This window comes from Camelus dromedarius, chromosome 1 (assembly GCF_036321535.1).
Source record: "Camelus dromedarius isolate mCamDro1 chromosome 1, mCamDro1.pat, whole genome shotgun sequence".
NCBI lineage: Eukaryota > Metazoa > Chordata > Mammalia > Artiodactyla > Camelidae > Camelus > Camelus dromedarius.
In genome coordinates, this window is record NC_087436.1 from 97,023,131 (window position 1) to 97,045,716 (window position 22,586).

Below are 22,586 nucleotides of genomic sequence, written 5' to 3' on the forward strand. Positions count from 1 at the left end.
GATAGCACAACTCTGGCTATAACTCAGAGGGTCCCCTCAGTAGAAGTATGTTGGGGCTGCTCATCAAACAGCAGTTGACATTTCTTGCAAACACTGATAGCAGTTGGAGAGTGTATGGTAGGACCCTCTTTTGCTTATAATGTTCCAACTTTCCCTTAACTTATTCCACCCTTTCTTTACGCCCTGCTTCAAACCAAAAGTTAAGACAATTGTTCTCAACACCCTCCCTTAGGTCCATGCACCCTATTCTTAAGTCCAGTGATAGCATTTCTCTGTTCTCCCAACTGCCCTCCCCCATGCCTGGAACTATGTGGAAGTTTTGTTTCTCACACTTACTAGGGTATGATCTGCATATTTGATAGGTGAAGGTCAGGGGTGCTGAATGGCCTACAATGTGTGAGCCAGTTCAGGTTACTTAAAATATTTCAGCCAAGATGCCAGTAACACTCCCATTGAGAAACACTGGGTTAGGAAAATCGAACTTTCCTCACAAAATTTAGAAATTTTGAAAATTGTATTATGTTGCTTTCAAAGCCTATTTAACTTATTAAGTTGTTTCTATTTTACTTTAAAATATTTCAGAATATACAATGTGATATTGTGTATGCATTCATTTAAGCTATATTTTTTGGGAATAATCAATTGCTCTAATCATAAATTTATATCTCAGTTATGGTAAGCATTTGTTCAAGATAACTATGATTTAACATCATAGGTTTTGTTAACTAGAATAATAAATGTTAGAAATTTTTTTTTATTTGTAGAATTTGGTACTTAATAATTAGCAAAATGATGGCTGTAATGGGTTTTCATTAGTGAAACTGATGTGACTCAGGGTATATAGACTGACTCTAAAATGTAGAAACATTCTTACCCCTCTGTGGTATAAAACAGGCATCTCAGTAATGATGCAGAAGGATTCGTTGCTCAACGGTCCTGCTTTGCAGCCACTATTTGGAGGGCTCTTGATGTGCCCAAGTAGCCAAGTTGTGGCAATGTAGCTCTAACTATTGCTGATATCTACCGCAAATAAGCCAATGTTTATGCATCACCAGCTTGTGTTAGGTCAGTTTGCAGTATTATCCTAATCTATCAGTCTCTCAGACAAGTCTTAAGAGAGCATTTAACTAGCTGACTTGGGACAAATATCAATGATCACAATCCCCTCTCACTCCTGCCCCTTCTCCCATCCCCATCCTCATCCGCAAAACCAGTATCTATTTGCACCTCTGATATGAATTAGAAATGTTGTGCGAAATGAGAAGTGGGAATAGTGAAAGTTTAGGAGCAAATCGGTATGTCCATTCCCCTCCTTTTTCTTCTTAGCTTAGTGACAACATGATATGATGGGAACTAAGCCAACAAGCTACGTTTGAATCCTATGTCACTCACTTGGGACCATCAGCAGGGCATGGCATGTTTCTAATCTCCAGTCTCCTCTCTTGTAAAACGGGGCGGTGTACCTACCTCATAGGACACTGGGAGAATTAAATAAGTGCATACTCGTAAACAGCTAAGCATGAAGAGCTAGTTTCACTATAGGCAATAAACAATATGTTGATCGCATTCATTGGCTCTTCCTTTACACAGAAAGCATAACCTAGGGACTGTCTCTTACCATTTCTGTGCTCGGGGCAGTGAAAATGTTGCCTGACGCGGGGTTTGTGTTCAATATATATCCACTGAATAAATGAACTTAACATTCCTTTCATTGGCAATTAGCTGTATTTGCTAAGTTCCCTGGTATCCTGGAATCTGTCCATGTATCTGCTCTATTATTTCTCCTTCTGATACTTTTTTAAAATGTCAATACCAGTAGAATATGCTCTATTCATTAGTAGAAGAAACACCATAAAAGATTTGAGCCAATATCTTTTTTTTCTTAATGGAGAAATTAAAGACAATCCAGGTTCACCTAGGTTGTAGAATTTCATGTTATGTGCCTCGTTCATTTATGTATTTAAAATACTGTTGATTCATTTATATACTTAAAATACTGTTTTCACAAGAATCTTCATAACCTGATGATTAGAATATAAAATGGCAACTTGGCAATGTGTATCAAGAACCTTAAAAATGTTCCCAGTAAGTAATCCCATTTATTACTGAGAACAGTAATAAAAATGTTTCCAGTAAGTATCCTAATGAAATAATAATTCATATACATATGTAGAAAAATGATCATTGTAGTATTGGTTTATGGAAAGAAGAAAGTCATATGAATATATAACAAGAGGGGAAAGGTTAAATAAATTAGGCATATACTTGGAAGAAATTAAAACGTATGTTCACTAAAAAGTGTCTACAGAAAGTTTATAAAATAACTGTTCATGATAGCTCCAAGCTGGAACCCTCTGAAATGCCTATTTACAGTGGAAGACGTATGTAATTTATAGTATCTGCATAGAATGGAATATTATTTATTAATGGGAAGGAACAAATTATTGCCACACAAACAACATGGTTGAATTTCAACAACATAAAGTTGAATAAAAAAGCCAGATGTGAAAGAATATATACTGCATTATTCCATTTTTAAATTCAAAAATTAGTAATACTAAAATTAATTATGCTATGGCTACGAAGTGGGATATTCTGCAGCTATTAAAACATTTAAAGACATAGGAAAATGTTCACAAATTAATAAAATATGATAATATTTAAAACTACATACAATATATGACCCCCATTTTGGAAAAAAAAAGTCTAAGTTTCAATGAGAAGTATCAGTCAGGGTCTCAAAGAAACACATGATAACCTCAAATTAGAATAATTAGAGGAGGCTTTGTCTTCAGAGTGGGCAGGGCATGAGGGACCACAAGGGATAGTGCAGTAGTGGAGCTGTCACTGTCCCAGGACTGATGCGGCCCCAGCAGGAGAGATTCCCAGCCCCAGGAGAGAACTGCCAGAAAGGAGAGGAACAGTGGCCATCGGGTGGGGGACACAGCCGGGCCATGGTGAATTCAAGGGAGAAAGAAAGAGGAAGAGTCCAGCTCACCTTCCTCCCTCCTCCCAGCCTCCCGCTGGGGCTCCGCATTACCAAGCCTACAGAGAAGCCAGAGCGTTGGCGACGTGATCCCTCCAGGTCAGCCCACCAGACAGACAGCAGGATGTGTGAGGGTGAGGCATGGGTGTGGCACCCTGAACACACGAGGCACATGCCATGTATGGGACTGATGATTCCTTTGACTACCTAAGGGAGAGCAGGTGCTGCAGAGATGATCCATTTTTATCTTCATATACCTTTATATTATTTTATTGTTGCAATAATATGTGCATTTTTTAATGCTGAGGGAAAATGTGTGTCAGAGTGTATGTGTGAAGGGATGTGTGCCTGTCAGGGTATGAAAGTGAATGAGTGTCTGTGTGTGAGAGAAAGCGATGGGGAGAGAGAGAGAGGTGGGAGCTGTTGTGAGAGTGTATGTGTGTATGTGAAGGTGCACAGGCAATGTGACATGGTGTGTGAGTGTGTGTTGGTGAGGATGTTAACAAGTATATGTGTATGTTAATGAGTGTATGTGTGCATGTGTGTAGGCATGTGTGAAAGTGTCCCTGTGGACCCGAGACTGTCTGTGTGTAAGGGTGGATGTGTGGGGGAGTCGTATGTGAAGCAGTGTGTTTGTGCAAGAGAGGTGGGAGTGGAGTATGCGGGAGGATGTGTGACAGTGTGTGAACACACTTGAGGATGTACAGGAGGATGACAGTCTGTGGGTGTCTGTGTACGGGGCAGGCATATGTGTTGGAGGCTGTTTGTGAAAGGTACGTGGGAGGAGACGTGTGTTTGTGTGAGTGAGACGGCTTGTGGGGGTGTGCGGACATGGGGAGGGGGTGTGAGGAGATGTGTGTAAGTGAGGAGGTGGTGAGTGCGGTGATATGTATGAGGAGATTTGTGTGTGTGTGTGCATAGGTGATTGTGTTTATAGACATCTATATGCACTGAAGTAGAAATATTTCTTTCCAAGAAAAAAGAAAAATCAGAATAAAATATTTTCTTAATAGTCATCTCTAGGGGCAGAGTAAGAGACAAATTTTATTTTCTTGACTTTTTTGTCATTTTGTAGTCATAAAAACAATGAACATTTCAGTCTATTTTCTTCACACATGAAAAATATTGTACCTTTCTGGAAATACATAAAAATAAAAATCCTGCTAAAAGCTTTCTTAATAGGAGTGTGTTTGAAAATTGGAATTCTCTTTTTAAATACATAACCAAACAGAGATCTAAGTCCCTGGTTAATTTATAGATGTTATCTTTCAATTTGAGAACCGTATAAGTGTTTAATTTTTCATGTAATTTCATTAATTTTCAGATCATTTCAATAATCGAAACTAATCACTACTGACGTTTGCAAGTCAAGGCCCCAATGGCTTCCCACGCATGACTTGGTGGTACTAATGAAATGCCCCATTCGTGTCACACGGTTTCAGGGAGCTACAGTGCTTTAGGTTTTCCAAGGTCTCAAAATGTAAACACTAAACATTCACAGAGATTATCAATGATGGAGGAACTTAGGTAATTATGATTTGTTTCTTTTAGTTTTGTGTTTTTTACAGGCAGGATTTTTAAAAAATATAATGAGCATATAGGGCTTGTGTAATAAGGCTTCTGTCAAACTGATTTCGAAGCAGGTTATTTTCCTAAGCAGGTGCAAAAGGCCCTGAGTTCTTTCACTGATAATTTCATTGTCTCTGCGCTGCCTCATTTCACTAACAATAAAATATGAGGGTTTCCTAGTCTAGGCTATCTTTTATTAAAAGAAAAATTTGTGGCAGTAAATGGCTGAAGTGTTATTCTATTTTTAATTTATTTCAACCTTGTCTTTTTTTCTTAATTTTTTTATTAAAGTATAGTTGATGTGCAATGTTATGTTAATTTCTGGTGTACAGCATAGTGAGTCAATTATACATATATATTCCTTTACATATTCTTTTTCATTATAGGCTATTACAAGGTATTGAATATAGTTCTTAAAGCGATTTGTTGTCATCAACATCAGGTCTCTGTAGCCCAGTTATGCTTTATTGTTACCTGTGGGCTCCACGGTACGTGCATAACATGAATTAGTTGCTGGGTGTCCTTCCTGCATGACTAGTTTACTTTCCTGTAGATAACAGTAACAAATGGATCCTGCCTGTATTACCTTTCCTTCACACTTAAAGAGCAACCTCAGCTATGAAATAAAAACAGGGTGAACTCGATTACAAAGGCTACTGAGTTTGGCTGAACTCAAGACAATCCTGCTTGCAGAACATCTATCACTGAACCATGAAGGAGAACTCAAATCCACAAATGTTTTTTATTGTTTGATTAGTGCTTCTTCCCTTGTCTCAATAGCATGTCTGTCAAATAGATTCCTTTCAAACAACATTACTTGGAAACCGCTAGTAAAATGTTGACAGAAGCCATCTTCCAACCGACTAAGACCCTTTCTCTAGAGCAAAAGAAAGAGCAACCCGGCTTTCCTCTGCCACATCGGACCACTGCTGTGGCTCGGTGAACACTTTATTTTCCCACTTGAATTTGAGCTCTTCTGAAAGATCACCCCTGCCGATCTTGCGGAGGTGACGAGCCAGCAGGCGGAGTTTGTCGGTGGAATTTGGGAGTGATTTTTTCCAAAAGCAGAGAAGTTCGTGGGTCTGTTCTGTGAGGTCATCAGGGCTCTTCAGTTTGATGAGCTGAATGGTGCTGCGGCGCAGAGGGAGGGAGGAGGAGAGACACAGGGCGTTTTCCTCGGAGAGCTCCTCTGCCAGCCAGTAGAGCAGGTTGTCCCACAGGGCTTCTGAGGGCACAGGGGTCACTCAGTGTTAGGACCCTTCCACCTGTTCTCAGGACATCTATGCTACACCATCTCTTATTTGGCCTCTGAAAAATGTGGGACCACCCGGATGGACAGTTGAGAGCCTTTGAATCCCTGATCTTTCTGGGATCTTCTTCTAAGGGAACCACCTACACTGCAGACGGTTAGAAATGCTTCTCTAATTTTCACTTCCCAGAGATCCAGGAGGACTGGTTAAAATGGTTTTTAGGCCCCTCCCCAGACAGGCTAATTAAGGAAGACTAAGGTAGGGATGAAACGGGATTTTTAACAAGCTCCCAGATGATGCTGACACTGAGGTCCTTAACCATACTTTGAGTGGCACTATGCTAAATGATGTTTTTAGGTTCAAAAGATACTTCTCTTAATTAGTACTAACCAGATGCATAAAGGCAACTAAGCAATGCTTATGCCCCAGCCCCTCAGCTACATGCACGTGCACAGACACACACAACTCACCAAGATCCACTAACCAAAGTACAGTTCAGGGGAAGGTCCTTTACACCAACATTTCCCCTGGCCTCTGGACTATTTAGCAGCACAAACATCTCTGAATATATCCTATGTGTTCAGCATACTCTTTCCCTTACTCTGTGACTCCTGTCTACTGCCTAAATGCATGATTCCCATTTTCTGTTGTTTGGCTGTTATTTATTTCATTGTGTAGCTCAGATCCGTTCCTCGCAGTAAGCCCCCGAGCCCTCCTGCCTCTCTCCTTCCACACGTCAGCCCTAAGCAGCGGCACTTGCACTTGCACATCCCGCTTGCACGCAGACCTCTGCACCAGTTTCCCTGGTCTGGTGTCGGAAAAGAACACTAGGTCTGCCATCTTTTACTCAACTATTCTTTCCATGAACCTACTCACATAAATTGCACCTGCTTTTACACTATAAATCCTGCGGCTTTTCTGTGAAAGCTACTCAGAAAATGGAGCCAACACATCCTTCCTCTCCATTGTCACTTTCAAACCAACATTCTGCTTCCATCTTGCAATATATCCCTTTTAATGTCCTGCTACATGTGTACGCCTTCCTCTCCCCATCTACACCACCTGTCTCCTGCCGTTGGCAGGCAGCATTGTCAGCCACCCTGTGGATAAGGTCACACCTTGGACCACATGGTTTGTTAATCTTGACAATCTCAAGGACCTGTGTGGTGACGCCATATTGGAAACTGACTTGCATGGCAAATCCTTGTGTTTCATCCTCAGCTGGAACAATCCCACCTCCATGGCCTCAGCTTCTCAGTATTGCTGCTGACCACTACCTGACCTCTTAAACTTCCGCAGCTTCTATTCCTTTGCTCCTGCTTAATGTGCTTCTTGCCCCGTCACCAATAGAACAAGTCCCTTGATGCCGTCAATCATTCCATCGTCTCTGCCTCTGTACCCACACTGCCCTTAACGATTGTCCTCCTTAAAATCTGTTGTCCTCTTTAGCTTTCAATGTGCCCAATTTTTCAATCGCCAATCCTGCCTTACAAACATGGCAGGTCAACTACTGGGGTGCCCAGGCTTACGGAACTGTACTGAATGTGATCAAAAATCTCTGTGCTGGGTACGCCTTAGCAGCTTATAAATCCATTAAAAAGTCTGTTCCCTGAATCCAATTGAAAATTTTCCATAGCAATGACACAAAACTCTACCACCCTTAAGCCTCAGTCTCACTCTTACTCTGTTTCACTCAGCCAGTGTCTGTCTCTCCTAACTTTACCCGAAGCCTTTTGACCTAAGTTCTCATAACCTCGTTTTCATTTCCAAATCAGTTTCTTACAAAATATCCCTCCTCCGTGCTTGCTGGGTTCCATCCCCCACAGTGCTTTTCATCAAGTATTTGTTCCTTCACACCTGTTCCTTAACCACCTCCTCCGTCAGGTGCTTCCCATGCTTCCCACAAGCACTCTCAGGCCTCTCCTCTCCTTGCTTCTGCTGATGTTTCAAGCCCTCATCTCTCCCCTTCCCTTGACCATGAAATCTTTTCATGTATAACATAAACTTGATGCCTTAAGCTCATCACTATTAGCTCACTCCCTGAGCCCTTGCTTTAGGGTGATACATCGTCTCTTAAATCTCTATTAAAACCTTTCTTTCCGGTCTTTCTAGAGCCCTCCTAGATACTACTTACAGCAACTGATTCTTGGTCTGTATCTTCCCTGCCTTCCAGAGCACTGCACCCCTTCCCTTGGGTTCCATGGCCTGCCCTGGTCTTCCTCTTCCCTCCCTTGTCCCTTTGCTGACTCCCTTCCTCCTGATGGTGCTGAATTACTGCTTCCTATCTCAGGGCCCTTCTGTTTCTGCCCATCCCTGCAGTGAATTCACCAAATCTTACTACCTTAACCTTCTCCTCTATGTGAAATATCCCAGATCTACTATCTCTTCAGCTTTGGCTCTGTTTCCCTAAATCCTGGTATAGGTAGAATTTGTTTTCTTGAGTTTTGCTTTATTGCACTTCACAGCTATTGTGTTTTTTTACAAATTGAATATTTGGGGGAGAGTATAGCTCAGTGGTTAAGTGTGTGCTTAGCATGCACTAGGTCCTGGGTTCAATCCCTAGTACCTCCATTAAAAAAAGAAATAAACAAACCTAATTACCCTCCTCCAAGAAATAGACAAATCGAAAACCTGTGGCAACCTTGTGTCAAGCAAATCTACAGGCGCCATTTTTCCAACAGCGTTTGCTCACTTTTTGTCTCTGTGTCACATTTTAGTAATTCTTAAAATATTTCAAACTTTTTTTTTATTATTTTCTTTGTTATGGTGATCAGCAATCAGTGAACATTGATGTTGCTATTGCAAAAAGACTATGAATCCCTGAAGGTTCAGGTGATGATTAACACTAATTTTTAGCAATAAAGTATTTTTAAATTAAGGTAGATACACTTTTTTAGACATAATGCTATTGCACAGTTAATAGACTACAATCTAGTGTAAATATGACTTTTATATGCACTGAGAAACCCCACAATTCATGCGACTCACATTATCATGATATTCGCTTTATTGCAGTGATTTGGAACTAAACTTGCAATGTCTCCAAGGTACAACTGCACAGCATTTGCAATATTCATCTCCTAATTATTGTTACCATTTTATACCACAGCCAATTCAAATTCCATATTTCTGAAATCAGAGTCAACTGTGGTGTTTCCCTCTCTCCACCTGCTCCTTCACTCTAATCATTTTCTTAGTGAATGTGAACACTCAGCTTTGTACACTAACACATGTAATACTATTCCAATTTCTCAAAGCCCATTTCGTATCGCCTGTACTCAAGTTTTATTGGTCCTAACACTAAACATATCTCAGATACTTCCCCACTTTCCAGCCTTACTGACTCAATCTTAACCATGTCCTGCCTCTTTTTCCTGGAGGACTGCAAGAACCAGGGTTCTGAGTCATATCCCTGCTCTCAGTTTTGGCTGACTTTAGTCTTCCACACAACTAATAGAAGTTTTCGAAGTCCAATCTGATCTTACTCCTTCTTTGTTAATAAATCTCTTGTAGGCACCTACATTGTCTAAACTTCTGAACTTGGCGTTCGAAACTGTTCATAGTTCTATCCTGCTCTAACTGACCATCTACCATCATCCTACAACAGCTCAGGTGGTATTACTGTGCAGGATCACACTGAGAAACAACTTAGGACGTCCTGGTACACTTAGGAGAGATCATTATACCTTTGTCCTCTCCGGTGGTTGGAGCGCTTTTATTTGAACGTCAAGTTCTTCGGGAGTCGACAACACTATCAAACTCACCGGGCTTTCAGCTACTGCTGCAGTTGTTTTAACGGGGTTTTCTTCTTTTGGTTTTTGGCTTTAGTATTCTTTGTTTTGCTTCCTCTGTCACCTGTTCTCTCTTTGAAAATAATTTTATTGCCTCTGAGAGAGTGTCTGATGTTAAGGTTTATTCCCATCCTACTCACTTCTAATTTAATTCAGTGAAGCTTGTGCACTTTCTGTACAAGTCCGTAAAGATAACCCTTGAACAGAATGTTACACCATCAGTGGTGAGACTGACACAGCAGTCCAGACGCACTCACTGATGTCTTTTGAAGATCAATAAATTATTGCAGCAGTAACTACTAATATCACAAAATGAATTGTTTCAAAGGTTAAACTAGACTAAAAGTGTCAAATTCTACCCTAAAATATGCATTATTGTTATATAGTTAGATTACACATAACCACAATCAAATATTACATGTTTGCTTTGTGGTTTCGTACCAATGTAACTCTACTTAAAATCTAGTTTAAGATCTGTAACTAAGAGTCAACATTTCAGAACAAACTGTAGTTGTCTATTTACCAAACTAGGCAATTACTAGTTGTCTTAGTTAAATACTACTTAGTTAAATTCATATTTCTCGTAGATCTTAGCAAAATTTTAATTACATCTACATTCAAGAATGGTTTTTTTTTTTGTTTATATGTGCATGAATTCCGAAGGAAAACTTACTTCTTAGGCTGATAATAAATGATTATTTGATGAAGGATTATTTAATTGCTAAATTCTACATTCTTGTTTATTAAAAGATTCACATAAAATATAAAATATAAGGGGAAAAGAACATCACTGTAATGAGGACATAGAAAATATTCCTTACCTAGAGGGTCTGTAGAAATTCTTTTGGTACTCTGTGGACGGTTGATTAATTTTTCATGCTTTAGGGAGAAAGGGGCACAGAATAAGCAGAAGAAACCATTAATTTGTGAACAAGCCACACATAAAAATCCATCTGAACCTCACCTCAACTTGAAAAAAAGTCTTGAATTGCATGGATTACAAAATTAGATTGTGTATTTGTGCGTTCATGCTCAGCAATTGGTTTTCTGAGATAAGGCAACATATATTGACCCACATCTTTCAGAAAATTTAAATGTAAGAATACACATTTAAATATTATTATAGCAGTCATATTAACTCTAAATAAACATTTTCTAAACTAAAACTTAGAGTTGTTAATACTAGCTAACATAGAGCAAGCTACCTCTATGTTACATAGTATTGTGTAAAAACCCTCGTTAGCCAGGCACCTTGCCTCAACACTTAGCACCAAGCCTGGTACCCAATGGGTACTCAAATATTAGTTTTTTTTTAATTGAAGTACTGTCAGTTACAATGTGTCAATTTCTGGTGCACAGCACAATGTTCCAGTCATCAAACATTTGTTTTTGTAATAAATGAGTCAATATGCAGAAGTGATGCTAAAAACCATTAAATCTTTAAGCAGATATTACTCTGAAACCAAAATTTTGTCAAGAAGAAATCAAATATATAATCATAACTTTTCTATGCTGTCTGCAGAGCAGTTTGTTCTCACTTAATACAGGAGCCTGAAAACAGCACAGCAGGTAAGGTAAAAACATCTGGATTTGGAAACCTGTTAAGTACTTTGCACAGTTTACTTATCCCCTCAATCCCAGCTCTGAAAAGTGATTTATTAAAATGCACACACCCATCACAAAACCCTGTACATAAATGTTCACAGCAACTTTATCTGTAAGAGCCAAAAACTGAAAACAACTACAATTTTCTGCAATAGGTGAATGGCTAAAAAAACTATGGTAAATCCACAGGATGGGATGTTAGTAATAAAATGGATAAATCATTGATATATGCAACGACTTGCATGGACCTTAGGGCATTGTGCTGAGTGAAAAATTACAGTCTCACAAGGTCACATATTCCATGATTCCATTTATATCACATTGTTGAAATTACAGAATTATAAAGATATAAAACAGATTAGTGATTTCTAGGGGTTAGGATGGTGGTGAAAGACCATAAAAAGATAGCACAAGGGAGGTGTTTGTGGTGCCAGAACACTTGTGTATCCTGAATGCAGTGGTTACACGTGGGATAAAATGGTAAAGTACTATAAATACACAATATCCACTTCCTGCTTTCGATATTTCGCTGCAGTTATGTAAGATGTAACCACTGAGGAAAGCTGGGGGAAGAATATATAGCACCTGTCTGTACTATATTCAGCAACTTCCTGTGAACCTATAATTATTTCAAAATAAAACAATTTCTTTTAAAAAGCCTACTCATAGCAATGGTACATGAATGATGTAAGTGCTCTATGTTAATAAATGCACAGCACACTGGTTCATAAAAAGCACTTGATACAGGTTTATTAAATCTGACTATAATATTCTATAGGTATTCAAGTCATAGACATTACATAAACATGTATATAAAACTTCCATTAAGGCATATGAGCAAGGTGCCGGCGTGGAAAGATCCTGAACTCACTTCCTCCTATGGTCACAACAAATCTACAGCCATATATGAAATAATTCCCTCAGAAAAGGACCTAAAACTGGATGAACAAAGCCTCCACAACAAAGGGTAAAAGGAACAGCATGGAGACAGGGAGGAGAGACAGAGATAAAGGTCTCACCAAGGAAAAATCCAAAACCCAGCCACAGCGATCTACAATCAGGAGGGATGACAAAGTACAGATTTTTTTCCCTGAGAAGTGAGGGAATGAAACTCCTCCACACCAGGCACCCAAACCCTAGATCCTAAATAGAAGAGACGAGCCCGTCAAAATACCTGACTTTGAAAACCAACAGAGTGTATACATCCAGGAAAATAACAGAGCAGCAGGGAGCAAGCCTGCTCTTAAAGGGCTTGCACAAAGACTCACTCAACTCAAAAACCAGAGCAAAAACACCAGATTAAAAAGCACATGGACCATAGGAAAAGGGAACCCACTTACTAATCTTAAAGCATCTTCCAGAGAGGCTGCAACCAGGTGGGATATTCCCCAGGAACTGAGTCAGTGATGGGAGTCATTGTCATGATCTCGGGCCACTTTGCTAATATTGGCACTGGCAGATGCTGCTTTGGAACTGGGTAGTCACTAATTTCAAGGGCACCTACAATAATACTATTGCTATTTGGCGGATAAGGAAATAATAAGTGGTAGAGTTCTCTTTTTTAATTTCTACCTGTCTGCTAGTTCTTGCTTGGAGTCTCTCCTCAAGAACCAGTTTTTGTGTAAAGTAACATGCTAAGTACTTTCTGACACTTGAAGCACCATCTAACACAAATGCCACACAGCATTCCAGTAAACGACAGTGTAACACATTTAACAACAACAAAAGTGCCATGCTGGCATTATCATTTGTATCATTTACCCTAAGGCACTTATGCACGAAGAGATTTTCACAGGTTATTATTATAATATCTTGTGGCAACAAGTCCTCCATCCAGCCTTAACCCCCACACTCCGCCCACCTCCAAACACTTACTGTAGAGATTTTTCTGATAAATTGGCCATTTATTTGTAGTCAGAAGATATAAAAGTGAAAGTGGTATGAATAATAACTCAAAGAAGTGTATATAATTAGGATATTTCTGTGTATCTGTAGCACAGATTTTACCAGAGGCCTTTAAGATACCATAGCCAAGTAGTGGTTTTCACTGCTTACTCTATGCTGTATTTATTGCATATAGAGTCCTCTTAACTAAGTAAGAGTTGCCATTTGAGCTCACTGATTGCATCATAATGGTCAACTGTAGCATCTCAGATTTTATGATGTACAACTCCTATAAAATTCTTAGTAATTTTACATTGTAAATAAGTTAGATTAGTTAGACTGAATATTGATTAAAGACGTAATGTGATACAAAAGATTAATGTTAGCATAAAAACTTTGTGCTTCAGTTATGGGTCCAACATAATACAAATCAAATAAAAGCTTGTATCAGTGTTGCGTGAGGACATGCTGGCATGACGAACTGAGCTGGACTTTCAGTTTCCAGGCAGGCATGTGAGAGGCTAGAAGTTTCCATTCTGTCACAACAAGTAAAAAGCTGAACAAACTGAAAAATCAACAGCTCTCTTTAGATCTGCCAAAGAAGTAAGGTCACAGGGCAAACCCCTTGCCAAATTGGAAGAAACTGACAGGCAAATACGGAGAAGCACAACTTACCAGAGCAGAAACCCATAAGCACAAACCACCACAGGAACCAGTGCCAGGGTAAGGAAGCTCAACTGTAATCGACAAATTGCTAGAGGCTCAGTGCGGACAAGCCCAAGAGTTAAAAACTCCAGGGGGACCCAGTCATGAGGGCAGTTTCCACACTTTTGTGAATTTTACCTCCAGGAGCTCAATGAGGTTCTCAGAGTGAAGACCTGAGAAAAATCCCATTGTGTTTCCTGCAGGGAGAGGGGAAAGAACCTTTTGAAATGTACCAGAGCACACTGTTCTTAACAAGGCCGGTTAACTAAAGCCTAGTCTGCAGGGGTTTTTCAGAGCCTGACTGACCTTGGGGAAGGGAAATACCCAGCTTCAGGCCCCTCTAACTGTCCTGTCCCACCAAGTGTGGGGGTGGGGAGAAGGCAGAAAATCACATGTGAAGTTCACAGTCGAGAGGCACAGGCTCACTGAAGACCGAGACCTGGTCATAGGCCTACAGACACTTCCCCTCCTCCACACTTACCGCCCTGGCACTAAAGGTCGGTTTACAGTGGTTCCTTTTAGCCAGTACATCACGTTCAGCTCTCAAGAAAAACGATTACAAGACATACTAAATGACAAAAAACACAATTTTAAGAGACAGAGCAAGCATCAGAACCAGACTCAGATATGGCAGAGATGTTAGAATTACCAGACCAGGAATTTTTAAGAACTATGATTAACATACTAAGGGCTCTAGTGAAAAAGTAGACAGCACACAAGAACAGATGGGCAATGTGAGCAGAGGGATGGAAATCCTAAGAAGGAATCCAAAGGAAATATTACAGATCAAAAACACTGTAACAGAAATGAAGAATATTTTTAATAAGCTTATTAGTAGATGGAGGTGACTGAGGGAAGAATTTAAGCTTGAGGATATCTCAATAGAAACCCCAAAATTGAAAAGAAAAAAGGAAAAAGAGAAAAGCAGAACATCCAAGAACCGTGGAACAACTATAAAAACATACGTGTAATAGGAATTTCAGAATAAGAAAAAGAGAAAGAAAGAGAAGTATATGAAACAATAGTGAGTGAAAGTTTCCACAAATTAACATCAGGCACCAAACCAAAGATCCAAGAAGCTCGGAGAATACCAGGCAGGATAGATGCCAACAACTGGGCTGTATGCGTAACTGTGTTATTTCATTCCAAACTCTTAACAGTAGTTTGAAGAACTGTCATCCCGGTTTGACACATGTAGTTTCTCCAAGGTAATATGGACCTAATCTTGAAATCTAGGTCTGTCTAAAGCCCTCACTTAAACAGTAAATAACACTGCCTCCAGAGAATGATATCACCTACTATTTTTAATTACTTACCATGCACCAGTGATTACTCTAACAATTGAAAATATATTCTATAACCTTGGCAGAGTCTAGTGTATCTAGAACCTTGTGAGCTAGTCATTATGCTTACTTTACAAATGAGAAAACTGAGGTTTCGAGAGGTAAAATAATCTGACCAAAAACGTATACACTAAGTGGCAGATGTAATGTGTAAACTGCCGTCTGTAAGTCTGCAGATCCTTTATTCATAGTCTGTAAGTTAAAACTTGTACATAAAGTGAGGGTTGTAAGGACTTTCCCTCAGTCATTCCAGGACCTCCTGCATTCTGCTCACCATTCATATATGTCAACATCGCTGCTCTGGACTCGGAAGCAGTATTAGATGGAGGGAAAGAGCTCAACTCCTAATCACACTACTTATTAACGTTGTGATCTTGCAGGTTTGTGCCTTGCTCGCCTCACTTATGAAGTGGGCATGATAATAGTATCCGCTTCACACTGCCCTTAAAGGGAACATCCAGTCACATCATGTAACCCAGAGCAGGGCATCATATATAAATAAGTGATTGAAACCATAGCTGTTATTTCTTAATGTTTTTCTTTAAAGTTACTTTTTTTTACCTACACAAATTCATTTTTCAAAGAAACTCATATTTCAGTCCTAAGTGGTAATGCCATTTAACTTGTATAAACACATGGAAACCTTAACAACCAATACAGTTAGAACAAAACAATATCATTAAATTCTGTTGCCAGCCAAGATCTCTGAGCCTGAGAGTTGTTCTCTTCTTATTAACAGGGAAACCTTGAAAGTGTTAGAGAGAGAGAGAAACGTGCAGGCACCAACCTGCGATCTACTCAGTGGATCAAGGAAGGAATTAAAAAGAGAATAACTGCCTCACTATATGAATCCATTTTGAATCCATTTTATTCAAAGCTGGCATGTTACTGTCCTTAAAATAAAAAGCACTTATAATTCCAAAAATTTTGAAAAATATAAATAAGTATCACCTTTTATTTGCTGAGAATTGTATCTTTTACCATCTTTTACTGTAAACATGCATGCAAAGTATTTTTGTTCTTTTAAAATTGTGGAGAACATTTTGAGGGCATCCGAGTGGTAAGTCATCAACAAAAAGCAAGGAACGTGAACTCATAACGTAGGACAGAGAAAGCTAGAGCCTTTATCATCTTTAAGGGATGGCCATTATCTCTGCTCTGAAATGAGGAGCTATGAGATGTCCCTTACATGGATGCAAAAGAGGAACATATTGGACTGTTCAGAAGTAACTCTGCACTTACAACCAAGATGATGCAGAAAGTCTGCTTCTGCCTCAGGAGCTGAAAAATTCCAAATAAAAAAGGAAACCGCCATCCAAAGCTACAGTTGCTCTTTTCCAAAGCTTAGCTTCAACAAAAGGTACAACCACTCTGGCTTTCTGGGAGATCTAGATTTGCGCTAAACATTTTGAAGGGGGCAAAAAACACGAGAGGCAATGTAACATAGTGATAAAAGTGGACAATGTAAGGACACAAAAGCTCTGACCTGTGCAAGGAATGGGGGAAGTGAAAGAGCGTAAAGAGAAATGACTTTAATTTCCAGATCCTCGCGTAGCCTCTGCCCCTGCGAAGTCATGTAAGCCTAGGCAAGCCAACTAAACGCTCTGGCTAAATCCTCAAACTGGTGAAACAGAGATGATGGCTCCTACCTCTGACGTATGCTACAAGGCTAGAGTGAAATGTCTGTAAAGGACGTTACCTACACTGAGAATTCAGCAAATGATGGAGGAGGCCCACAAACCAAATGAAGTGTGTGAATACTTTTTAAACCTTGTTTTTGAAAATTAACTGTAAAAAGAGAAAAGTGAGTCAGTAGATGAATATAGATCATGGATGGGATAGGAGATGCTGTTAAGTGATAGCTGCTAATTTTATTAGGTTTTGCAGTGGTTTGTGGTTGTTTGTTTGTTTGTTTTAAAAGTCCTTGCCTCTCAGAGAAACATATAGGATTATTTACAAGTAAAATGATAGAATAGCTATGATTTGCTTTAAAATACTCAAACAAACAAAACCTGTTAGACGGAAGAGGAATGGCAGAAATGTTGGGTGGTGGATCCATATAGATTCATTGTATAGTTTCTCTATTTCTGTGTGCCTTTGCAATTAGCCACACACACACACACACACAGCTTTTAAAATAAATATGTATAGATTAAAATACACCAGCATCAGTCAGTAAACATCCTGTGGTTGTATTAATCACGGATATTATTATACACTGCACATTCAGTGTTAAACTTCCTGAAGGCTTGGTCCTCACAATAAAAGGAAAGGCTTTTACATAGAAAGATCTGAAGACCAGCATAAACCCACAGAGATGTAAGTTTAGTGTGGAAAAAAGAACTGAGTTTAGAGCAAGTAGAGCTGACCCAGAGGAGTCTCAAGTGCAATATATTTAGGAATTAAGATTTTTGGAAAAGAAATCAGGCTGTTATCAATCCCAGAAGACATGCCCATTCATATCATTGTTTAGCTCAGGTCTTTCTCAGTTTTAAACCCTGCACCTTTTACTGCAGCCAAACTTACGTTTTGTTTATTCATTATTTTTTCAATTGCTTCTTAGAAAATGACTTTTTTTTAAGGCTTCAGTTTGATTATGGCTTTGTCAAGAGGAAGGAATTAAAATATCTTTCAGCCTTTGAAGGAGTCAGTCACAAAAGAAGACAGCTTAGGACCCTGGAAACCAGATAGACCAATTCAAGAAACCCCAATTGATCCAAGCAGCTGGAACAGACAGCAGGAAGGGGCTTTTGGGGATGGCTGCAGGGATAAAGTGAGGAAAGTTCTGGATAAGTCAGGAAATATATATGGAATACACATGGAGTCAGTCAAGAAAAGTTGTCAAAAGCAACCTGGAATAGATAAACCTCATTTCCAAATTAATATCTCAGTTTCACGTTTCATCTACCAAAGGGCAAAGCAGTATACATACCACGTGGGATTGCAGGAAGGATTAAATGACATCATGTATATGGAATGCTTCAGACATGTCTGACACTTAACCAAGCACTCCATCAATGGTAGCTATTGTGAATATGCTTAAAACTTTGCTCACTATTCCAAGCAATTCTGGCAAAAGCAGATTCTTTGATCCATAAATGCAGCCATGTAGGAGACCTTATTGATTTTAAAAAGCAACTCAACAAATTAAAGACATACAACACTATTAGAACTTGCATAAACTTCCACCTCATTCCTTTATTGTTCCATTCTAAAATTATAATCCTAACAAGTTTCTGTCAGTTATGAAGACCTGTCAAGCTTCCTATTCAACTCTAAGCAAAATTTTTTCTAGAATATCCTAACAGACTTTTTAAAACTTCCTGTCTTTTTTTTTTTTTTTTTTTTTTTTTTTTTTTGGCTTATAGATAGGAATATCCTTTCTGACAGAAAGAGTGATATGAATGTACTGGGAAAGGCCTGGATAGCCACAAACATCTTCCTCCCATGTCTGGCCACAGTGTGTGAAATCCCCACATTAGTCATTCGCTTGTCGGCATGAAAGGCTTCTGCTAAATGTAACTATTACCTGGGAAAGGAAACAGGTAAAGCTTTTATCAGCTATTAAGTCTCCACCTTTAATTGCTTTATCAATTTTCCCAGCATGCATTCATTTATTCTTTAATAGTTCAACAAAATACTATTGAATGTGTCCTAGAGATGGGATTACAAAATTGGATGAGCTGTGCTCCCAGCCCTGACGAACTCAGTCACAAAAGGAAACACTGGTACAGAGATTGGGAGTGCCACCATTGGAACCAGATGAACTTGGGTTCAAACAGTAACACTGCCATTCTCCAGCTATTTCCTGTTGAGCAAACCTTTCTGTGCCTCAGTTGATTCAACCATCTACCTTTTCAGCAAATGAGTCAATATGTGTAAATGCTTTATCAAGTTACTAGCAAGAAATAACAATATTAGTTATCATTACCTTTATTATTACACAAATTAAAATTATAACAGACCATACGTTAGTATGTATTCAGGGCTTTAGTTAATACATACCACTGTAGTACCTAATTCTGCCTTGGAAATTTAGTCTTCTTCTAAAGAGATGATCATACAGCTAAGTCAGTGCTGTCACAAGGGCAGCTGTGGGAAGAACCTCTGAGGAAATTAAGACCATAATGTGTAGAAGAAATGAGATCTTAAGTGGAACTGCAGCAAAAGACATTAGTTGGGTAAATGCAGTAGGAATGAGTTAGAGGGGGTTGTGAAGGGCCTTAAATGCCAGAGTAAGTGGCTTGGACTTTTGATCAATAGACATAAAGTCTGAGCCAACTGAGAAGTTTTAGGAGAAGAGTGAAAAGTCGTATCTGTTTTTGAAAAAAAAATACCCCATCTGTTGTGTGATCTAGATAGAAAATGGGGCCGGTGATAGGCCTTCAAGGAGAATTTATAATCAGCCACTGGATAGGGCAATATTAGGGGGAACAGAGATGAAATGCAAGTCTGAACACACTTCTAAACTAGTTAGTGAAACACTCTGTTGTATCATAGGACCATAGCTCAAACCTGTGTCCTGGGAGCCACCCTAGGAAGCGCCCAGTCCACAACTTCCACTGTCTCCCGGTCCCTACTCGTATTCACTCTTTCACCGAGTCCAGTTGATCTCAAATCCTAACTCCCTCTCCGACCTCTGCTCTCTCTATCATTACTGCCGTGGTCTGAACATCAGGCCATCATCATCTCTTCCGTGGACAACTTCATTAGCCCTTTATTTTACTGTTGCTAAGCTCACCTTTTTCTGATTTATCCTTATAGGCTATCACAATGATATGCTAACAAAATTTGATCATGTTGCCCTCCTGGTTAAAATTTTCCAAGGGCTTGCCACTACTTATAGGATAAAAGATGTTCAATGAAAACTAGCTAGATACCCGCTGCTCCATCCTCAGTTATGGCCAGACTCATTCCAAGAGCACAGCAGCTGAGAGATTGTGTTGTTTCCTCATACCCTAAGAATCTCGGATGTGAATCTCGGCTTTGCACATGATCTCTATATTATGAAATGAGTCACATCCTTCTGACAAATTTTGACAAAAGGACCCCCCATAACAATTTCACAGAAACATTTGGATGACCTAAAGAAGGCATTCAGAATCCTCCATAACTTTTCCCCAATGTATCTCCAGTATGATTTTTCCAAATATTTCACTCAAGCCACACAGATCTATTCATTGTCCTTTCTTGAAGCGTGCTTTGTGCTTTGCAACTTTTTTTTCCCCTTTACTTCATTATTTTTTAATTGAAGTATAGTTTAGTTCCAATATTGTGTTAGTTTTACGTGTACAGCATAGTGATTCAGTATTTTTACTGATTACACTCCATTAAAAGTTACTACAAGATAACTATGATTCCCTGTGCTATACAACTTATCCTTGTTGCAAATTTATTACAGTATGGTTGATTTACAATGTTGTGTAAGTTTCAGATGTAAAGCAAAATATTTCAGGTACATATATATGTGTGTATATATATATATATATACACATACATATTTATATATATACACATACATATTTATATATATACATATATATATATATATTCTTTGTCAGATTCTTTTCCATTATAGGTTATTACAGTAGATCCTTGTTGTTTATCTATTTTATATATAGTAGTTTGTATCTGTTAATACCAAATTCCCAATTTATCCCTCCCCCATCCTTTTTCTCCTTTGGTAAGTTTGTTTTCCATGTCTGTGAATCTGTTTCTGTTTTGTGAATAAGTTCCTTTGTGTCATTTTTTTTTAAACTTCTAAGTTTCAGCTCAGGTCATCCCCCTTGTATGGAACCCACTCCTCTTTCTCTCTTCCTCTCCAGAACGAATCATCCTCTACAACTCTCTTGCTCTGTAAAGTGTCCCCAAGTCACCTCAGCCCACTGGAATTCCTGCCTTCTCTGAAATGTCCCAGCACTTACCATCTTAGTCATTTATTTGCAATTTATCATCACTTCCTGTCTTATGATATTACTGTATTGTTGTATTCAATTATTATTTATCTTTTGCATTGTTTTACAACTTTTAAAGTGTTTATGTTTTATTTCCTGAACTGGACTGTGATTTCCTGGAAAGCTAGGACTTTGACAGGTATTACTTTCTTTTAAGGCCCTACATAATGTCTCATATATAGTAGGCACTTAATTAGTATTTGTTAATTGATATGTTTGCTGCTGTATCTACAAAAAAAAAACAGTTGCAGTTCATGAACTAGAAAATTGTCAGAATTAATGAACATCATTTTTCACTTATTAAATGTTATAATTTTAACAGAATAAATGCAAACACATCAATATAGTGCACAATTCCTGGTTTAGTTATACTGCTGATTGAGCAGAGAAAACCTTCCCTTTTATGGACAGCGGGTGAAGGAGGAAGGAGGAGGAGGAACAGAGAAGGAGAAAGGGGAAGGGAGGGGAAGAGATGTGGGGAGAAGAGGAGAAGAAGGGAGAGGGAAAGAAAAGGAAGGGGGAAGAATAAGAGGAAGGAGGAGGAAAAGAGAGGGCAAGATTCTCTTCTGATTAAATTGGTGGGCAAAGCACTTCCCAGAAAAGAATAGAGGATCCTGTTGCTGACTAAACTAGTTTTGTTCATTTTCTCCCTTTCACATCTCACGTACAATATAAAATCAGTTCTTGGTGACATGGTCAAAACTGTCTTTGAAGGTCTTTCTGATGGCTTAGAGGAAGGTTAGATGACAGACAGGGAGGACATGTCTAGGCAGAGCCAAGGAGTGCCAGAACTGAATCACTGCAAAGAGTGAGGTAGCTTTTAAAGCTTTCATGGGTTAAAGAAATTGACATGATATCTCTCCTTATCAAGATTCAAATGACTTTCTTCTATAATTGGTAGGGGGTGGAGGATGAAGTAACGTACACATTATTGGAATTAACTGTAGTGTAGAGAGCATAAAACTAAGTTACCAAAAAAATGTTTAAATTACTATTTAAAATTCCCTATTGCTATTTTAAATTCACCATTTCCCACAACAGACATAACCCTGATTTCTCTTAAAGGATTTTTAAAAGTCTATATTTTTCTTAACCTCCTTTCTTAATAGCTACCATAAGGGTTATAAATTCCATTTCATTTTTGAACGTTAATATAATTTTGTAAGTTACTACAATGAAAAATCCTAAGTACAACTGAAGTGCCTATGAATGCAAACATTTGCAATAGTTTGGAATCTTCTCATTTATTTAGCCAGGATTGTTCTTTAGGTTTTCATATGGTTAGGAAGGAAAAATCATATAGAAAAGAAAGTCAACCCTGGCAGGGCAGGGAGATGGTAATGAAAGTCCAAAGTGGTGAGAAAGTGGTGATTCTGAAGAACTGGATGTGACACCAGCCTCTGCTTGCTTCCTCCCTTTGACACAGCAAGTTATTTAATGTGGTGAGAATTCAGTGTTGAAGCAGTATCATTATTTACTAGAAATCACATGTCAGGAGA

General features: G+C 38.8%; 1 protein-coding gene across 2 annotated transcripts in view; it reads right to left on the minus strand.

Moving 5' to 3' along the window:
- Positions 1-4,664: 4,664 nt before the first annotated feature.
- DTHD1 (death domain containing 1) overlaps positions 4,665-22,586 on the minus strand; it is a 62,005-nt gene continuing 44,083 nt past the window's right edge. For both annotated transcript variants that reach the window (XM_010982443.3, XM_064487553.1), the window contains 2 exons: positions 10,418-10,475; positions 4,665-5,780 (listed from right to left, as the gene is read on the minus strand). In XM_010982443.3, the coding sequence (XP_010980745.2) occupies positions 5,419-5,780; positions 10,418-10,475 (420 nt within the window). In that variant the 3' untranslated portion in view covers positions 4,665-5,418. The remainder of the gene's footprint in view (positions 5,781-10,417; positions 10,476-22,586) is intronic.